Raw genomic sequence first — 21,552 nt, forward strand, 5'->3', positions numbered from 1 at the left:
AAGGAAGGAAAAATGGGGAGATACAGGGAAGAAATAGGAGCAAGGCAGAGAGCAGAGGCTGCAGGAGGAAGACAAAGAGGCAGGAGGAGTGGGAAGAATTTTCCCATTGTACGATGATGAAAAGGTGGTAACTAAATATTATACATAAGAGCCAAATTCTGTGCTTGACCTTTGTGTGAACCAGCTGAGACAAAAGTGGAGGAATGAAGTCAGCATTGCCTCCTGCAGTTGAATCCCAGATGTCCTTGGCTCATTGCACATATGGGTTACATCCTTCTGGTCGAACAGTGTGGTTTTAACAGCTGAAGTTAAAATAACTCCATCTAGAAGGATGTATGCTCACTACATGACAGAGAAGTATGCTCAGTTCAGGAAATACTATTTTCCACTTTGCTTTTGCCCTCCAGCGCTGCCTGACCTTCTGCACACTGGATTGCAAGGGTGCCCAGCACATGGGTTATTCTGTTAGGAAACAGTAAAGGTGAGGATGCTAGAACTAGGGTTGATTCAGGTTTTTGCTGTCTGGACTTTGGAAATTAAATCAAACTCAAGGAAGCCGCCAGAATTTTCTGCCAGCCCTTCCTCTTGGGAGATGCTGGGGCCAAGTGGGAGTGAGGGGAATTAGATAGAAAAGCATCCTTTGAGTCTAGTTCATAGTACCCCTGCTGCACGAACAATGTTCAAGTATTCCTTGTTTCTTAGGGAAAGAAGTGTACCCTTGCTTTCTGGTGAGGAAAAAACTGTTAAAAAAGAAAAATAACATGGTGATCTCTCTTAACTTCGTCACCCTAGTATGTGCTAGCTACTGAGGCTCTCTAGAAGGACTCGGACGCTGTTGCAGACTTGCGTGTAAAGCAGGATATCTTCCTAAGAAAGTCATATTATAGCAGGGATAAAAACCATTCATCTGACTAAGGCTCAGGGAGATGTTTAGGGCAAACTGTGCTGTGAGAAATGTATCTGACTTACAGTTTTGCTCTGGTTCCGGAATGGAGAAATCATGTTATAGACACAGAATCTCTTCCTACTGCCTAAAGCTACATGAGAGCATGTCGTTCTAGCCGGGAAAACCCAGCCTGATCTTTAACGCCAGAGTGGAATGGATAACTCCACATGGAGCAAAACCAAAACGAATGGTCTCTTGAAACTTGAAAATGAGAATTCCCTCAGCCAGGGAGTTATCTAGGCAAGACAGCTCACGAGAGACAGGGTGCCAAACTATCCTGTATCGTATCACCTGACCTGATCAGGAATATGCAAGTCTCTTGGAAAAGAGAGAAGTAATTCAACCTGAAAAAATTAGCTTGGAGCAGAGCACAAGGAATAGAGAAAAGGAAGGGGGGCGAAAAAAAGATTTTTACCAAGAAGAGGCAGCCTGTGCATCGAAGTAGGGAGGCCCTGTGGTTCACATCCCCAGCCAGTGAGAAAGTAAGGGGAAATAAAGGGATAAAGGGACAGCAAGAGTTCACATTCAGCACCTTGCTTAGCTGGGTGGCTGTGGTTGGGAAGATGTGTGCAAGAGCTTCCTGGAAATTGCCGTGGAATTACTCAGCATTTCTTACTAGAAACAAGGCAAATTCTTCTCTGTTTCTCTTCTTCTCCCATATTCCCAGCCCTGAACACCTCACAGGAATTGTGGTGGTTGGACTCCTGTTGAGGTTCATGGTTTGAGGATACTCTGTAGGCAGCCCACTGCTCGCTTTGACTCTCCTCCTCCATGGCTCTGAGGATACTGCTGGCTCTGACCAGCAATACTGGCCCAGCACCGGAGATTCTCCTACTCATTGTGCGCAGACGTACCCTCGGTGCGGTTGTCTCCCCTGCCTTTTAGTTCAGATGCCGTTACAGGTGGGATGATGAAAACCATCTGTGAAAGGTGCATGCATGTAGAGTGAGACCTGCAGAAGGGGAAGAGCCAATGCACACAGTGTAAAGCAGAACACCAAGACCTAAAAAGCCTACGGCACTGATAGTCGTTCTCTCTCCTGCCCCTCTTTGATCTGTTATGCAGCATGCCAGCCCACTAAGCCGGCTTGCCTGGGTTTCAGAACACACTTTCCTCTTTCTCATTCCCTCCAGCTCACAACAGTGTTTGTAGATGTCGTGTTGCCCATGCATCTGTGTGTGTGTGTGTATGTGAGCCTGGTATGTACCTGGTTTAGGCAGATGTGTTTCTGCGTCACACTGGAGCACCTTATAATCTCCCTTCCCCCTGGATATCCCTCCATTCACTTCCATTTTTCTTTCCTAAGACTGGCTGTGCTTATTTCTTCTGACATACTCTGAAGCAGGAAAACAGTTTCCCTCCCTTACCTGAATAAGTGTGGAAATAAATGAAACCTATCCCAAAAGTTAACGTAATGCTTCTAAAATCCACTGTCCAGTTGGCCAAATTTAGTGCAACATATCAGCCTTCTACCTTAACGTTTCAGGACGTTAAATCCTCTGTGGTATAACTGCTGAGACAATACCAGGTCTACAGACTCATGACTGGCATAGAACAAGTAGCTAAGGATTGATTGTTCATTTTTTCTTCCCAATGAAAGAACTAGAGGCCATCACATGAAACTAGTGGAAGCCACGTACCAAAACAATGTTGGAAGTTGTGTCTTCATGTAATGTAAGACCTGCGGAACTCCTCGCTGAAGCAGGTTCTGAATGCGAGGACCTTGCAGATGCTCATCTTCCCCTGCGTACTCCTTACTCACAGGGAGGCTGGACAGCTAAAGGTTTGCTAAACAGAAACCGCCGCAGGCTCAGGAAATCTCTGACCTGAAAGTGGCGAGAGAGTGAGGTAGTGTTAGGAGGAAGTGTTCTGTATGCTCGGCCCGCTGTTACGCTCCTGCATATCTGTGTGTGCCTGCTGATGGAGACAGAGCACTGCATGGTTTTGGTCTTTGATCTGAACCGGAATAGCTATCCACGTGTTCTTGTTACTGGTATCACAAAATCCATCAAGCCCAGCGAGGCTGTGAAAGGACAGTCCCTTTTGGGTCAAGAGTGAGTATCGCTGTCGGTGGGAGCAGCTGGCCTTGTCTCATCCATGTATGGCTCCGTCCAGGAGCCTTATACTCAGAATCTCTGCTTGGGTGATCCCTGGGCAGGACTGCCCCTTGGTGGGATAAATCCATGGAAGAAAATATCTCAGATTTGTGCCTTTGTTTCAGCCCAATACTCTTTCCATTAAATCATAATCTGTTTTCTTCCAATGCCTTTGCACAAAAGAGTAATAGAAACAGCTGGTGAATAGGGACATGCAAAAGCCATCTGTGATCATTCACAGGGTATCAGTTTTTATTTCCCTAATATTTTCTTGCCTCTTTGGGCTTTGGTTTTAAGTGTGGGGTGCTGCATATTCTTATTTTTTCCCATTTTCCCATGTTCTGGGCAATCAGCAATACTGAAATAGCCTTTATAACTTCTTTGTAATAGGTTTTCTGTTTCTTTATTATATTTATTGGCTTCGTGACAGATTTTAACCATTAGCATCTCGAAGTTCAGAGCATCTCAGTGTTACTGCTGGAAATGCCTTTCATCAGCATAAACAAGTGTTTAGAGACCATATCCAGCTTCAAAATAGGGCAGTGCAAATTCTTGCTCATTGTGTGTATCTTCTGTATGGGCACCCAAGCTCTCTTGCTGTGCTGCTGTACATCTCAAAAAGCAAAACACGTTCATGTGACTCCAAAAACTTTGCTACAGTCTTGATCTGTGAATTCTGGGTGTTCATCTTTATGGCTTACAAGAGCTGTAGGTTGACTAATTTGCTACAAAAAATTAGTAAGAAACGTACGGTTTCCAAATGTGCGGAAGATTTTATCATCAAGACAGAAAAGGGAGTAAGGAGCAAATGAAGCGCTTTGCAAGGTAAACTTCCAGCTGCAGACACAAAACAGGGCTATGCAAATGCCAGTTTGGAATTGGACCACAGGTCAGTTTTATCCAGGGCTCATCCAGGTCCCAGCTTTATCTTGTTTCTTGCATTCTCGTGCAATCCTTTATGTCTTACCGCTCTTGTAGTGGCTGGGGCAATCACTTCATCTTTCTATCATGGTTCCCACCTACAAAAGGTGCCATGTAATGCCTGGTTGGATTGGCAGAGCACAGGTTTTTTGCTAAACAGCTTTAGTATCATTACTGAACAGACTTCATTAAAAGTAACCGAGTAGTCCTGAAATAAAGCATGTAGAAAAAAGTCCAGGCTCTCCAGAGTTTTGATAGGAGAACAGTGAATTTCAAATAAGCACCCAAACACCGTGGAATTCCAATCTAAATAACAACTGCCTTGGACCAGAGGAACTGGTGGCTCCCTTGACATCATCTCCCTTAATGGAAATGTTTACTGGGGGCTGTGAGCATCTGGCAGGAGATGCTTTCCGGGATCTAGTCCTGGATTTGGAGATCTCAGAGGAGCAGCTGTTTGGGTGAGATTTCCTGGGCTGGGACAAGTCTCAGTCTCAGAGATGCCAGAAGCATCACAAACCAGGTAGCTTGATTGTGAAATTTATGTGGGATAGAAACACAGAAATTAAAGAAAAAAGAAAATCAGGAAAGAAAATTCAGCAGAACACTAGCATTTTTTAATGTATTCAGAGCTTGTTTGGCCTTTTGAAGGAAGGTCTTATTTTAACCAAAGCATTTGCCATCTGTTAATGTACTGAATTAGATGTAATTTATGAAAGAGTCTTGGTCAAATCCAAAGCGTGAGTGACGGCCAGCAATCTATGAAGTAAGGAATTGCCTTACCATCAGAAGGACTGAGATCTGACACTGCCACTATGCTTTCATTAAAAAATTAAACAACACACATTAAAAATGCAGTTACATGACCCATCAACGCTTCTCAGACAGCTGAAGGCCTTTGGACCCTGGCTTTATTCACCTCACATAACACCTGGGTTATGGATTATTATCCATGAGCAGAAGCTGACTGCCAAGAATCTAAGGCTTTCTAATTAGAAAGAAAATTCTACTTTTAAATGATGAAATATTTTATCATATAGAGTATTTACTAAAGCAGATGTTACAATATGATGGAAATGAAAGAAGTATTAAAGTAATTATTATAACAGAGAAGCTGAAGGCATATTAACTCTGCTAGTCTTTCAAGCGACGCGGTATGAGCTACTGTTTCTGGTGTGTTCATGTTTGCTATGCCTTAGGAGTGGGGGAAAAACAACCTGGTAATGTCTTGGAAAGACATTAAAAACAAAAATAAATTCCTGTGCAATTCCTGGGACTGGCCATGGCAATATAGAGAATGCAAATTATAGTTGTGCATAAAAGTTTTAAGAAAGACAAATTAGAGGTTTTATTAGTGTTCCTGTGATATTTTTCCATGGTCTTTAGCTCAAAAAAGGGTTTGTGTTTTTCCCTATCCATCAAAACCAATTCTGCAAATTTAGTTTTTTAGGAGCAAAATGGGGTACAGAGCCCAAGATGTTATGCTGTCAAAAAGCCTATGTTACAATCCTTTTTTCGTGTTGTAGATCTGTCAGTTTGTATTCTAATCACACGATTACTGTATGTAGACATGTTACACAGTTAGCTTTAAAAGAAATACTAAAAAGAGTTATGCTGACTGCAAGTGACTGAGAAAAAAGACAGTATTCTGAAGTATTAACTTAAGGAGACGGGATTATTTTTCATTTGTTAAAATTAACATGGAGGCAGAAATACCAATTTCAGGAGAATCTCAGTAAACCAGCCACAGTGTTTACCTACTCTGACATTACCCAAAACCTACCTTTTTTGTTTCCAGACTGCTAGTTACTGTGGCCAGTCAGTCTGGATACGCTTGAGGGGAAAATTCCAGGTGTTGGAGGTGGGAGTCAGAAACAATCTTCTGGTCATATTTGAGACTTTCCTTGCTCTTACGTGTTTTTTCGAAGCTTAAGTTCTGCTGGTCGTTGGGTGAATGCTCTGAGCTCTACCACTATAGGTTTGTCTTCCACAGCATTACAGCAAGGTGTAGCTGACTCCGAGGGGGCTGGACAGGAGCCACTAAAAGGCACGAGACACCAGACTTCTCCGTGTTATTAAAGAAAAAAAATGATAGAAACTCGTGACTGTGACTTCTGGTCATTGGCTCAGGCTCAGCTGTAGGCACTTCTTAAACCTGTTAGGCTTCTTCAGGGAGAAATGTATTTTGGGAGCTTAATCTGCCTTCACTCAGACTAGCCAAGGAGTTTCAAAGGCAGGTGAACTCCTGGCCTCTCTGGCACCTCTGATACCTTGTTCCAGTTCTTGAATCCTCTCTTCTCCTTCACCTCCTTCCTTTTTCCCCTTTCTCTTTCTCTCAGTCTTGTGCCTTTCTGAGAGACCTTCCATGGGTATCATCTCCCATTGACCTCTGCCAGCCCACCTCTAACCCTGGGGGTGGAGAGCACAGAACTGCTGCTTAGATGCTTTGACCAGCGTCACTGGGCCAAGCGCCTGCCCTCTCTACTCCATGCTTTCCCAGATGATCCGTGCCGCACAGGCCTGGCTGCATCAGAAAACATACATATCCATGCTCTTCTAGCACGGGTTCAGCTTACCCAAGCATATTCAGCACCCCTTCCCCCTTTTTTGAAATCACTTTTCTCAGTATTTAAGGGGAGGAATGCCAAGAAGTTATCCTTCCCTCTCTGCTGCAGACTTTTCAGCAGACAGGGAGTAGTTGGAGCTTCCTAGCAGTTAGGGGTTTTCAGCATGTGTGTGCATGTTTCCAAGAAGCCTATTTCTTGAATACCCAAGCGTTCATCGAGAGGCCAGGCAAGAGGGGATCTGAGACTGAACTGAGTGCTTTAACTGTCAGCCACTTGCTCAGCAGCGAGCGCCCCACCTTGCCCAGCACTCATGGACGCGATGATTTAGATCCCAAATGCAAGGGAATCCTGGCTGACAGCAGCAGCTCTGGCTTGCCAGCAGGTTCCACATAGACGTGTCCAGCTGGGCTGGTCCTCTCTGCTTTAAAGCTGATGTGTAGGGCTCCTTCTGCTCGTCACACCCGAGTAAGAAGCACTCAGAGGCTGTGGCAGTGGACAGTAATGTCTTAGGGCCAGATTCTGCCACCCTTTCCAAAAGTAATTCTATTGCCTGCGAATAGCGGTGTTGAAAGCAAGAGGAGTAAGAGGCTACACGTGAATGAGAGAGGCAGAGTCATGTTGAGAACTTGGACATTATCCTTTGGGGTCTAAAAGATGTTTCTGAGCTGTGTAAGTAGCCTTCTCGTTCCACGTCCCATAGCACAGTGCTGCGTTTCCTCCCGCTCTCCGGGTTGTTGGTGTAGGTAGATCAGCCGGCTGGGCGTTTCCAGGCTCTTGCAGGCTAACTTGCAAAGCTGGCCAGGTGAAGCAATGCATTCAAGGCTTTTAGGTTGCTAATGTGGTGGCAGAGTATTTCCCACAGCTCATAAATACCTATAGCTATGATAAAGAGGTGAGTGGAAGCAGCGGGACTGAAGCAGCGTCCATGCTCGGTCACAGGGCCAGGTTTGCACTGGCGTACAGTGGGTGGCAGAATTTGGCCTGGGTGGTGTAAAGACCAAGATGTGTATATGTTTCCTGCTTCAGGTAATAATGTGCTAAGTTACTACTTTATGCACAGAGGTATGGAAACCTTTTTTTATGTTTTTCCCTCCCTCCCTCCTCTTTCCGTTCTATGATCCAGACACCACTAACTGTATGGAGTTGATGACTGGCAGACTTTCCAAATGTGGTAAGAACTTCCTTCCCTTCTGCCTTTTCTCCTTCCCCAGCCCCTGCTGAGCAACATAATAATGCGCCGTCCTGTCCCTTCCACCTTTTCCCCTTCCCTATCCCTGCTCTTTTCAAGACTACCCCCCCGTCACGGCCCACTCTGTCTCTCACGTACCTGGTGGACCCGAGCACATACCCCTTACTCTCTTCCTCCCCCTCCATGCACGGATGCACAGGCTCCACCATGGCTTTCCCCTTCATAGCACAAGTGTGTGATGTTGCACTTGAGATTCCCTCCCTCACTGTAACCCAGGCCAGTGATTTTCTTTTTCTTTCCTGTTTTTTTCCCCTCTTTTGTTTACCTGCTGCCTTTGATTCATGATTCTTCAGTCCCTTTTCTGCAGTGAAGCTGAATGCTGCCCTGCTAGCTGCTGTCTCCCTTGGTTTCCTGCTATTTATTGAGACAGGATTGCTATGTTATTTAATTCCCTTTTGCATCCACTCCCTTCTTCCCCAGATATCCTTGCGGTAAGACCCTTTTAAATCTTCCGTAAGACACGCTGCATATTATCTGTCAGACACTTAGCTAGTGTAAATTGTCACAGTTCCAGTCTGGTCTTGGGGAAGGATATTGTGTCTCTAGCTGGAGGAGTTGTGAACCTACTGGAGATTCAGAATTTTGCTAGGAATGAGAAAAAAAAAAGTTTCCTGCAAAACTTGCAGCTCAACTTGCTTCACGGGTTCCATGAATTTTGGTTAACTTGTCCCTTGCCTTCCCTCCCCTCTATGCACACATGGACCGTATTCTTTCTTTCATTACCTGCGCCCCTACTGACTCCTCCACATACAATAGTGGAAATACCCAAATACTGTAAGAGAGGTTTTTGTCTTATTGCTTGCATCTTGTACAGACAGGTTCTGTACGAGAGAACTCCGTTCTCTTTAGGTTTCCGTCCTGCTATCTAGGTTGAGTTCAGGTCTCTCTGTGAAAGGGAGCAAAAGCTGTTGAGGAAGCGATCACTGAGCTAGTACCGCTCTCCAGCCGGACCTGCGACTCCTGCGTCATCTCTTCGTAAACTGAGGAAAGTTGTTCCGTTTCCTGTGTTTCGGATGATCTCTTTCTCTTAAGTTGCAGCTTTGCTGGTGGGAGTTTTTCCTTTGCTCCGAAAGGAGCTCGTTTGATTTCTTATTTGAGTTTTCTGGGTTATTCCATTTCTGATCTCCTCATGAAGACTCATTTAAGTTGTAGGCAGTCCTCCAGCTTCTTGAAGGCATCAGACAGCAAATTCCTCAAGCCTTTGTTTCTTGCCTGGATCTGGCATTCACATCATACGAAAATATTGAAATGCTGATTCTACTGATTGCTTGCAAGTTAATTGAGCTATACAGATAACCAGCCAGTACTCTGCCTTCTCGAGATAGAGAGCGTTACTGCTCACTCCCAGTTCAGGCGGGCCCTCCACTCTCACAGTGCCAGCATCAACCCGACAAGAGACAAAGAAGGTGAAGGCCAGCCAGGAGACTACTTTGTGGCAGCTACAGCACAGACGTATATAGAGCACGTATATATATCCAGAGAAGAGAAAGGACGGGTTCTAGGGCTTTAACGGAGCTGCTTCCTTTAAATCGTATTCCTGTTGGTGTGCTCACACACAGCGTAAGCAGTGGTGACTGCACCACGCTGGATTCCACCCTCCTAAATGAGTGAAGAGCTGGTTTGCGTGCAGGAGAGCTCACCCACAATTCAGACAGGGGAGCGAAAGGGACCGATGCCAGCATTTAGCCTGTTATGGGCAAACTGTCCTCTATGGCTTTGAGGACAGGGAACCCCCCGTGAAGTTGACACAATGTTCATCTAGTAACAACAAATAGCGTAAGAAAAACTATACTACGTGGGTTTTTGACCTCATCATAGTTCCATATTCTGAAAGTGAGCACAGGGGTCATTTTTGCAGAAGAGTGAACACTGGAGCAGGAAGAGCTAATCAGATGGTTTATGCCTGGCTCAGTCATGTGAAAGCGCGGGGGGGAATGAGGAATATCTTTTCACCCACTGTAAACCATTGAATGTTGTAATTAACAGCAAGGCAAATTTATTTAGTCCTTTAAATGTTATCTCGTCTTCTGCTAGCAGTGGTCATCAATCTGAGAAGTGATTTTGCATATAGCCATTGGCACTGAAAAACAAGTTGATGTTGAACAGCGAGGGTACGTCATAGGAGCTGCCAACATCCAAATGACGTCACAGCTGCCGTATCAACCCTGCCTCTGCACACTGGGAAACTGCTGCCAACTCTTAATATTTCACAACAGAAGAAAATAATTTGGCTCATAATAAAGTTGAAATGCATGTTGGGGTAGAATATTTTATTTTATGTTTCCACCCATTTGAGCAGGGGAATGGGCATTTCTATTGTCAGAAAGACTAAACTGGTTTCCATGAAGTCTTTCATACCTGTTCATAAGATTAGATTTACTTTGTAAAATTTAAAAGCTTTACATTTAAAATGCAGCTGTAACCTGAAAACTGCCTGTAGGAGTGATACCTTCTAACTTAGCTGATCTGTTCCTTGTGTGTATTCAGAGCCAAATCAGGTTCAGGACAAATAAGCTTTACCACTTTATGTGCTGCCGTTAAGCCTTATAAAATCAACACAGCTGTAAAAGAACGAGCTGGATTTTGTTTCTTTTGAGGCAGGATTGAGAGAACTGTTTACTACCATCTAATCTGGTATTTATGTCAATCTCAATGAAGAATAGGTTGTATAATTGACAGTGAGGTTCTAATAGGTTCTGCAGAGCCTTTACATTAAAAAAAAAATCAAGGTAATACACAAACTGGAAAGCCCTCCAGCTTCAACCACAAAGCTGGGAATTAGAAAGCAAGCGTCATTGTAGATTGAGCACATTGGATCTGGAGCCATTGATATACATCACACAGAAGCCCACAGTACCATTTCAATAGTCCTTGTTCAGAAAAGAGCCTGTCTTTACAAAATTTAATGATTTTAAGTCCTTTAAATAGCGAGCTGAGAATTTCTTTGGGTGGTTGACTGAGTAGTAAAGCTGCTGTATAGCCTTTGATAGCTCCCCTTCCCAGCCATCCCCAGGTTTTTGGAGTCCTGTTTTGCCAAGGTGCTGGCTGCTGGCAGAAAGCTCTGAAAAGCCTGCCTTATTCTTGACTTTACCTTCTGAGAAGCACCAGGAAGCCTGTAAACTTTCCAGTTTCCACAACGTAGCTGTCTGGGGCTGAATTTTATTTCGAAGTTAAGGCAATCTTTGCTTGTTGTTTCCCATCCCTCGTGACTCTCAGGAGAGTCTTCAGTTACATCCGTGGCACTTCCATGAACTGGGTGACGGTAAGAGGAGGAAAAGGTTAGTACATATAACTAGTGCAGCTCCAGTCAAATCATGCTATCGTGTTAGGCACTGCACAAACATACGCTCCTGCAAAGTCCTAGATCAGAACCCTGTGACAACAGGCTGGCCAGAAGACCTTGTGTTTATTCTTAAGTCTTGCCACTTACAAGTCAAAGCCCTGAATCCTGGCACCAGAGTTAAAAAGTTCTACGGATCCTTGTGTGTACCAGTGGCTATCACCAAAATGACCTGATCAAAGCAGAAGCACAGCAAATCCACTTGGCTTTCATATCTTGCCAATGTATCTCCCTCAAATCTCTTGCTTCCAGGACTTGTTTAGGACTTGACATAGCTTCCTATTGGGAGCCACCTGACCTTGTCCCCCACGGCCCATCGTCCTCTGTGCACACAGAGCCATTGCACTGCAGTAAAGGCTTCTCTTCATAGCTCCTTGCAATCACAGTTTGATTCATACAGGTGGAAGCCCATGTCAATAGCATCCCAAGCTACTTGAGAAATTAGGAGACATTTTGTAGTTTAAAACTGGTTACATCATATTTGGGTTGCAGTTGGAGCGTGTAGCTTTGTGAGTGCTAATTCAGAGACTGTTGGTGTTACTAGCAGCAGCAAATACCTGGATTTGGTGCTCTTGGAAGTGATCCTGATCCATATTGGCATTAATTAGAGTAATCCTGCTTCTCATGAAGTAGCTATTTGATGGAAGAGGAGGTTGGTGATTTACGTTCATAAAATCATAACTGATGGCGGAAACACTGATGCTGAAACCTGCAGAAAAAAACGTATGCTGCCCTCCCAGCTGAAAGGCTCTTCTCACCACTGTTACACTGGGAGGTAGTCAGAACAATATTTTTTTACCTAGCATTTCTGAAAAATGTGCTGGCTACTGGTCTTTCTGAGCATGGCTGACTCTTCTGTCTAAATTGTGACCCAAATGAGAGATAAAAGGAAGAAGACCCACCTAAAGATCACATATTCATTCATAATGGGTAGATCACGATGAGTAAGATAAGTCAGATTTTCCTAAGAGTTCAAGCCAGTTTCCCAGTTATCCTGGTCCATTCTCCTAGTATCCTTTGCTGTCCAAATGGATGGCTGACTCCCCCCACATGGTAGTCGTATCTCTTCATTCTAGAGTTGTGTTGGGGAGACATTTCTTTTCCACTTCATGGCTCATGTTTTCGTACTGTAGGAGAGGGTAGCAACAAAAATGGCAACTTGGCACTAAAATGAATGCAGATGTATTGAACTATTTGGTACACGTCAGATCCTCTTTTGACAGCTATGGCTAGTTTTTTACTGTCCAATACAAAGTCTTTTCCTCTTTCTCTGTAATAATATCTAATGCAGAAAATATCTCTCTCTTAATTAAGATCACAGTACTTCATTTATGGCAGGCAGTTCCTCAGGATACTCTCTGTGAATATTTGCTTGCTGTACTAAGCTAAATTTGAGATGGCCTCCCTGGAAGATTAAATCATATTTTCAAGGGATTGATTCAGAGGAAATGAGGCAACATTTCACCAGCATACACAGGTCGTTTCTCTCCTTAGGAACAGGTCAGAGAACTTAAAACCCATAAGATCATATTTGAACATCCATCTGGCAGGAAAGGACAAAATCATATTATTAAGTGCCAATACATTTCTGGCATTTTTATAAACAAAAAAATTGGAATGAAGCAGCAGAAGTCTCTAAGAGAATGGGTAGCAGCAATACTATCATCTGCTGTGGCTTTACGAGTGTAGGTCGCCAGCTTCCCCTCTCGGCACACACTTGTGCAGGCAGATCTTTGTAAAAGGACAGGCAGATACAAAGAATTCTTGGGCTGAGTCCTTTACCGGCCAATTTGCCAGGACAGCGCGATTCCACAACAGAATCTGGCATCTCTTCATCCCACCACTGTCCTTGCCTGCTCTTTCAGTGCCACCAGCTGTCCAAACGAATGTATGATTCCCTCCTCTCCGTCATCGTGTCTCCTTTTTTGAATGTTATGTGGTGCTGCTGGATTAGCCAGAGCTATTCATCAGTAATGGACATGTTTGTTTTCTAATTAATTACTCATGCCTTAGCTCTGCAGAAGGTAGCAGCAAGGAAATATGCCTTCGTCTTTGCTGCCTGCGTCCACCATTCTCTAACTCGTTACCCAAGAGCTACCTGTCCCAGTTGTATTGTCTGTGACAGGAGGGGCTGAACTGGATCTCAGCTTCTCTGTGTGTGTATGAGAGAGAGAGAGAAAATGTGCAAGATAGAGGCAGAATGGCCATCTGGATGCATCTGGCTAGTCACAAATATTGGGCCACCCTCCTGCAACGGAGACGGGCTGTTTTAGGGGAGTAAGAACAAGGATGGGTTATAGAGCATTTAAATGTCAGGTTGGTTGTTCAGATCCGCCCACGTGTGTAGCGATTGAAAGTTCCCATCTCCTGCTGGTAGCATGGGCAGCTGTGCTAACCGTGTGTGATAATCTGAGCAGTTCCCACCAGCAGTCTGTTTCTGCAAACACTGTTTTCAGCTGGCATTTTTACTGCAGAGTCTAAGGACTCTGGAAAATAAGCTCAGTTCTTACCTTTGGAAGTCACCTTTCCCAGCTGCAGTTGAGGTGTCCTGCTAAGAAACTGGAGTTGTTCTGTGGACTGTCTGTCTCCATTTTCTAGCCCTAAACTGAAATGAAATCAACACAACTGTCCCATTAGGTAACTAACTGGGGAAAAAAATAAACGGGAAAACTTGTTCTGGTCCATCTGTTGTGGCAATCTATAAATCTAGTAAAAACCACATCCATGTCTCTTGAAATGCTTTCCTGACTTCCTATATTTTTAGACAAGTACCAGTCTTGGGATTTCTGCAGTTTCTTCAGCTCACTTCAAGTGGCCTAGAATGGGTTCATAGAGTAGGAGGAGGTTCTGTGTGATGGCCTCCAGCAAAACATTGCGATGGCCTTTCTGTCACCCTTCTCCAGTCTAGAGGGAAGATTCATACATCCAAGCATTAAATGAGCAAAAAATTCTTTCTGTAGCCTTCTTCGGTAGTCGGTGAGCTCATTGAGGCATCTCTCTGATTTGTATTTGTACAATGCCGAGGCAAGAGGCTCTTAGTCTGGAGGAAGACCCCTACATGATATTACAACTAAACAAGAGGAATAGGCCGCTTTTATCTTTCTGTCATCCCTTTCACTGCATATACTCTTGGAGTGGGTTCTATATTTTAAGTCTTCTGTTTCCGAAGGCAGAAGGGACTCTGCCAACAGAAACCAAGCGAACAGGCAAAAAATGCCTAGTCTTAATAAAGAGGGCTAGAACTCTGTCAAAGTAGCAAAATGGGTTTGAAAGGGAATGGATTATCACCCATCAAGAGAGTTTTTCAATGCTTTGTGTGAAAGGAGTTGGGTTTTTGTTACATGATTCACTGAAACCACAGCTACTATCAAAATACAGAGCAAGCTAGGGATGAAGAAGACGAGGGGTTGAAGAGGAGGGAGTGAGTATAGGAAGAAAACCTCAGTAGCAGAGGCAGGCAGAAGACAGAAAGGATGTGAAAGCAACAAGGGAAGGAATACGGGAAGTCAGGTGGACAAAGGGTGCTTCTGTTCCCAGTGGAGTCCTATCTTTTCCCATTCCTTTTCTCCCAAAGCCTAAGCTAAAAATGCAGAAACCCAAAATTTCTCAGGCTATACAGAAAGGAAAGGCGGAGGATAATCCCACAGAGGGCATATTTGTTTTGTGCAACTCGGTGTTCAGCACCACAAGGATTAGTGCATTAAAAATACACAGGCTTGAGAGAGATGGTTTCACAGGAGAAGGAAGTGCCTCGGGGTTTGCTTTCCATTAAGTCAATGGGAACGTTGCTATTTGCTTCAATGAAAACAGGACCGAGTCCTTATCTGACTGTCTTAAAATGTTACAGTCTCTAATCAGTGACTGAAGCCTCCAGGCTTGTCCTGAAGCTGCTGGTTCACCACCTCCTGTTATTTTCCGTGGAGGACTCTGAGGGTCTTTGCAAGGTCAGAGCAGGGTCTTTGCAAGGTGCATCCTTTCCTGGTGTCACTTCTGGTGCCTGGAGTGAATCACCTCATTTTCTCTTTCCTCTCTTACCTGGGTGCTCCACTTCCACTTTGCTTCTCAAACCCGTGACACCACTGGGGCTAGGTCAGTGTCAGACAGACGGGTTCCTAAGGACAGCAGATGAAATACTGAGGACTGTGAGGTACCTGCCCAGCCTCCTTTTACATTTTTGTGTCTGTCTCCAGCCCTGTTTCTTCCTTTTAGTACCTTCCTTTTAATACCTGTTGTATTCAAATGCATTCGCAGTTTTGACGTCTTTCGTGATATTTGGCCGTGACAGTGCTGCACACAGGTGCCACAAACCAGTGCCTTCTCCATAAATACATTTCTCTAGCATCCCTTCAATACATGACCCTTTCATGAGCTTCAGTGCTTGTTTTCAAACCCATTCCCCTTCCCCGTCTTGCAGCATACAGCTCCTTGGTCTAACTCATAAATGCACATACCCATCTCCTCCTAATAGATGTAAATCTAATGCTCTGAACCTCCCCTCCTGCCTCTGATCCTTCTCACGGTTTCTCACCCTTCCTACCCTTCACGCCTTCTTTGCTCTGTGTTGATGAACATTTGCTCTCAAGGGGAACGAAGACCTTAGTTACAGATGCATGAAACATCAGGGAAGTTTTGAAGAATCAGTGAGCCAAACCTTCAGCCCTGTCCAGAGGAAATGGGATGTCATCTCACTTTCTGAAATGAGAGGCAGCCTTTTTGAGGCCCCCAGGTGGACTTAGAGGTGTAAGACCCTATCACACATTTTGCACTGAATGCTAGGAGTGGAAGATTGCTGAAGAAGCTATTCTAATCCATCATCCCCTGCATTTTCAAGTCTTGTTTTACTTGGGATGTGTAAGCCCAAAGAGAACTGAGAACTAAGACGGGCAACCCCACGCACCATTTTCATGCTTCCAGCATAGCTGACCCATGTGTACGTATCTCCAGAGGAAAATGTGAGGACTCTCTGTCCATCCAAAGACCAATATCTAGACCAGCCCAAGAGTGGGCTGTCATGTAGACAACATCAATGCAGTGATTGTCTGTATTGCTTGGGGTAGGATCAGTTCTTTCTTGACTGCAGGATAGGAGAGCATTATTACCTGGTATTTAATTACAAGTCCAGATACTACAAAAGGCAAAGGAAGGAAAGGGTTAGTGAAATGGCCTATTTTATTTTTCAGTAGCTCTCTTTAAACATCCCTAAGGATTTCTTACCTCTCATTAAAATTTTACCTGAAAATGCTGATTGTAAGGAATCCAGTAGTGATACAGACAAAGAAAAGCAGACTGTTAAATACTTTTGCTGCAGTAAATCTCCAGGCACTTGAAAGCCAGTAGGGCATGGGGAGGAGAAAGGGTGGATGAAACAGGGGCTGCATATTTTAATAGGATGATTAAAAATCCTGTATCAGGACTCAGCAAATACAAGATATATAACTATAATTTTTTAAATGTTTTATTGCTCCCTTCTTGCAAGTTGTACTTTTGTCTACTGTTCCTGTCTACGTGAAAACAAAAAACTTCCCCAATTCCTGCAGAGCCCTGCTTACTCTGCCCTCTTCTTTCCCTCTAAGCTTGTTGAATAAATTGCTCAGCTGAATAACTAGAGATATTCCCCTCCCCTTTTCTCCCAACCTAGCAGTCTTTCCCTCTCCAGCATTTTTTTCAGTGCTCTTTTTCATTCTCTCTGCTGACTCCATTTGCTTATGAAGATGAGGGGTCCAAAGCCACATAAGAACTAGATCTGCCCACATTCCTGCATTCAAGGCTGAGTGTTTGCTTTCTTTTTTTCTTTCTTTTCATTGAAAGAGAGTATCCACCCAAAAGAAGTAGAAGTGAGTCTGAGCAGATAGAAATGAGTCTGAAAAGAGCATGCGCCCACAAAACTAAAACAGTTTCAGGGAGGCTTAGGGAAATCTCTGAAATAGAAGTCGTAGATTTGGAACAGATATCCCCCTTCCAAAGCACTTGCATGCATGTGGAAAGAAGCAGATGGAGCTCACGGAGGTCCGACCCCGAAACGACTGAGGGTTTGATAGCCCTTCTCTTCTTAGCCAGAAATTGCGGTATGTGCTTTGCCTGGCTGTTGGTTTGGGCCCATCTCTAAGGCTTCGGTCAGTTAGGTGAATGATGCCCTTCCAGAAACCAACAGCCATTTGCTTGTGGCATTGGTGTAACTGAATGCACAGACAGAACCAGGGCCAGCAGTAAGTTAACCACAAAGGAGCAAGTAGAGGAAGACAAGGAATGAATTAGGTTAATAAGACTGAGATCCTTCACTGTATATGCCAGCCATTTGATTTTTCTCAATGCCTGTTAACATGCGGAGGAAAGCAGCAACTGCCTGGTTAGCACGGGGCAGGAAAAAAAGAGTAACGCATTCAGTTTTGCAGGGCACAAGTACTATGTATTTCCTCTTTCTTTGTGTAAGAGCAGTTGATGCCTGTCTAGCATTTTCCATTAGAGAGTAAGAAAGCACTCAACAAGCTCTTCAGACAGGTTACCATGCACAGAAAGTACTTGCCTGCTGTAGTAACTGGTTTGCTTATGTTTGTAATGAAAGTGAAGGGAAATAAAATATTACCAAGCCACCAGCGTCCACCAGCTGTGGATAAATGGCAATCTCTGCTATGACAAAACCCCTTTGCTCCCGACTGAATGGTCCCATCTTGGGGACGAGAGGTTCCACTCATTACAGCATACCACAGCACTGGAAGGCAGATACAAGGAGCCCATTTACTTCTGGGAGCTGGAGAATGAAATTACTTAGGTGGGTTATAAATGATTTGAATTTGTTAGAACAATGGAGCTAACAGTCCAAATATTGAGAAAAGCATCATGAGGTTTTAATGATCACGAACAGGCATCACCTCCATGGTGTGTGTTAGATAAAAAACACCTTCAATACCCATGTTCAGAGAATTTAGTGTGACCTCTCCTATGTCTGATCAGGATTAATCCCCCGATCCAAGAAAAATAAAAGAAATGCCCCCAAAAGACTACCTTCCCAGTAGTAGCGGGTCCCTTTCCCTGGGTAGCACCCCAGAGCCTTTCTCCTCAGGTATGCCCTGCCGCACAGCCTCTGACACAGGACTAGATTAACCCTTCTGCCTGGAGGTCCAAATGGCACGAAGGATTGTATTCATGTGCACAGTGCCCAACCCACGCTAATACTGCAACCTGCTCTAGCGGCTGCCTTAATGAGATACCTGTTCTACCAGCACGCAACCTACACCCCTCTCTGGCTCCTACCTGGAGTGAACGTCAGTGTCATGGAGCTGTATCGTAGAGAGAACATAAATTCAGGACAGTGAGGAAGTAGTTCTTGACCCTGACAGCTCCCAGAAATACTTAGATGCATAACAGCCTGCTTCCACAATGCATTCAGCATCTTCATTTCCAGATACCTGTTGTAAGAAGGATCTGAAGGTGCTTGGAAGCTTGCAAGTGTAAGCCACAAACCACAGATGCAGATGGCAATATTCATGTCAGCCGTAGCTCATTTTTCAAATGCTGTTTCCCTTGGAGCACTCAGGCGCTTCAGGCTTAGTGACTGAAAGGTGAGCAAGGAGATGCTCAGAAAGAAAGAAAATGTAAGCAAAGAAAGCCTGATGCCCGGTGTAGCAGCGAGCTTAGCAAGGCTGCAAAGCAAAGCGTCAGTTGGCGACCACATACGTTTGTAACGGCAGCAGTGAGACGGGATTTGCCTGTATCCAGCGTTACATTCACTGACGTTTCAGTGCGGAGTGGCCAAGGGACTCCAAGTGATAGACTGAACTATTTCAGCCACGCGGTACCGTGTCCTCCTGCTAGGTGAGACAGCAATGCTCCCCCACTCAGGAGAAAACTAGGACCTTCCCCCTGGTGCTTTATGCTCCCAGCCTCTTTATTTCTGTAGGTGTCCCATCCTAAACACTCTTCCTCTTCCTGCTCATTGTCTTCATCCCCCACACACCCCCACGCACGTGGCTCTGGATCTCCTCATCATGTTCTTCTCGTTAAAAACCCCATTGTTCATTTGTTTGTTTGTTCTCTCTCTTTCTCTCCTCTTTTTCTCTCTCTTTCCCTCTCGTTTTTTTTTTTCTTTCTTTCTTTCTTTCTTTTTTTGTCTCCTCTGTTTTGTGTACCCAGGCAGCCCATTGAGTAACTTCTTTGACGTAATTAAACAACTTTTTTCAGACGAGAAGAACGGGCAGGTGAGCCATCCCCCCGGCACGCCAACCAAGCATAGCGCAAACAGCAAGCGGAGCGATTCCGGTTCTAATGACTATGGGTCTAGAGGAGACAATAAGTACCCTGCTGGCAAAGACAAGGCAAAGATGGTCTCATCAGTCGGCCTACAAGACCAACCTTAAATAAACACATAAAAAATTAAATAACTTAGAAAAAAAACAAAAACAAAAAAGCAAGAAAGAATGAAAGAATATTCCTTAGCAAGCTAGCCTCTAAACTAGAAGGATGTATATACCTTGCCACAACAGTACAAAACTGTCTATAGACAAATTTTGTATGAAGGAATGACTGTATATATATACATATATATATTTATATATGATATATAATATATATCTCAGAAACAAACACAAAAACAAACGAATGAAAGAATGAAAAGAAAAGAAAGAAAAGAAAAGGTAGCACAGATGACAAACCCAGTTCACCAGATCTTGGGTTATGGTTTTTTCGATTGGGTTTTTTTCCTCCCTTTTTTTGAATGTTTTGCTTTTTTTCTCCTTCCTGATTTTTTGGGTTTTTTATTATTATTATTATTATTATTATTATTTTTTGTTTTCTTTTGTTTTGTTTCTTGTTCTGTTCATGCTCTCTCTGTGTTTCTGACGACACCACTTGTTTCCGCTCTGCTACCAGGAATTATCCCGAAAAGTTAACATGTCAGCCACGGCTTCACCTTCTGTGCTCTGCGGACACTTGTTGACGGAAGGCAACCGATGTAGACTGTCCAAGGACCAGTCCTGTTTGAGGTTCCCAGCCTCCCCTCTCCCTTCAGGAAGTGGGTTTCTCCCCCACTTCTCCCCAAGCACCTCCCCAATGCACGCCTTTTTTTCCCTCCCCCGCCTCTCTTTTTCTTTTTTGGTGCTCCACAAGAGAGATCTGCTCAGTTTCGGGATTGCAGAGTCTGGGCTGAAAGGAGGTTGCAAATTGTTGGAGTGAAACCTTTACCCTTGGCAACTTCTGTCCGCGCAGGTGAACTCAGCCCGGAGGGGGAGGGTGCGGGGAAGGAGACGGGTGTAGCGGGAGCGCAGTGTTTCGTGAATCCAGAGCGCGTTCTCATCAGAAACCAGCCAGGAGCAACTCAAAACTAAGCGTTGAACCAAGACAATATTGGGGAGCTTCATCACGGGATTTTCTTAACCTTCTTTTTCTCCCCACCACCTTTTCCTTTTCTTTTGCCCCCTTTTTTATATATACATGTATATACGTGTGTATATTTTTAGATAAATATGCATACATACATACATATATATACAAAACAATTGGTTTTTTTTATACTGTATCATTTTGCTTTTTGACCTGCTGGAAGGGGAAAGGAGTAAACTTAGGAGGGAGAGGGGTTCAATGAATAAACACATACAAACAAAACATTAAAACTTAGGGAAAAGGCAACTTCTGGTAGCAAAGAAGAGGGACAAGACTCTGCCAAGGACTGTCTCTCCCGCCGCCAGGCACAGTTGCCGCTGCTGCTACTGCTGCTCCTCCTTCGACACCTTCCTCCCCACCTGTCAACTCCCTGCCACTGTGCCACCGCGCTGGGACCTTCTTCGACCAGCTGGACCCTCCACCACACCCTGCATTTAGAGGCAATTGTTGTGTTGCTAGTGCTGCATTGATATCAGTATTATTATTTCTTTTAAGTTATCAGTTTCATTTGTTGGCTTGGGTGATTTTTTTCTAAAAAAAAAAAAAAAAAAAGAAAAAGAAAAAAAAAGAAGACGAAGAGGAGGAAGAAAAGAGACTTATCTTGGGTTTTATTTCCTGTGTGTGTGTGTGTGCAAATCACTGGCACTTAGTCCATCAGAGCAAGACAAGGTGGAGTCAGGGCAACGGGAGACTTAATCACGAAGCTACTGTAAACTTTAAAAATTACTGCAAGATATTTTTATAAAGTTTTTGTTTTGTTTTGTTTTTTTGAAGGGGAGGAGGGTGGTAATGGGTGGATGGGGACCTTTTTTTTTTGTGTTTCAGTTATTAGGTCTTGGTTATTTATATATACATATATATATATTTAAAAAAATAAGCTGTTAGATATATCTTCTGTTTAATAACTGTGTAGAGGCAACATTGATTCTTATTTATTTTGGGGAGGAGGGGGAAAAAAGACACAGAAACCCCGTAAGTGTTCATCTTGTGACTTTGAGAAAGAAGAATCGCCGCCTTTTTTCCTCCTCCTCAAGAGTTATGTGACCAAGTGTAACTTA

The 21,552-nt window shown here is 44.0% G+C and overlaps 1 protein-coding gene across 11 annotated transcripts in view; it reads left to right on the plus strand.

The window, feature by feature from the left end:
• Window positions 1–21,065, plus strand: part of BRSK2 (BR serine/threonine kinase 2) — a 322,400-nt gene extending 301,335 nt beyond the window's left edge. For 5 of the 11 annotated variants that reach the window (XM_075162992.1, XM_075162995.1, XM_075162993.1 and 2 more), the window contains 2 exons: window positions 7,654–7,701; window positions 19,250–21,065. In XM_075162992.1, coding sequence (XP_075019093.1) covers window positions 7,654–7,701; window positions 19,250–19,473 — 272 coding nt within the window. In that variant the 3' untranslated portion in view covers window positions 19,474–21,065. The remainder of the gene's footprint in view (window positions 1–7,653; window positions 7,702–19,249) is intronic. The other 6 variants (XM_075162997.1, XM_075162994.1, XM_075163002.1 and 3 more) reach the window with 2 other exon arrangements.
• Window positions 21,066–21,552: the final 487 nt, after the last annotated feature.

This window comes from Calonectris borealis, chromosome 14 (assembly GCF_964195595.1).
Source record: "Calonectris borealis chromosome 14, bCalBor7.hap1.2, whole genome shotgun sequence".
Classification (NCBI taxonomy): domain Eukaryota; kingdom Metazoa; phylum Chordata; class Aves; order Procellariiformes; family Procellariidae; genus Calonectris; species Calonectris borealis.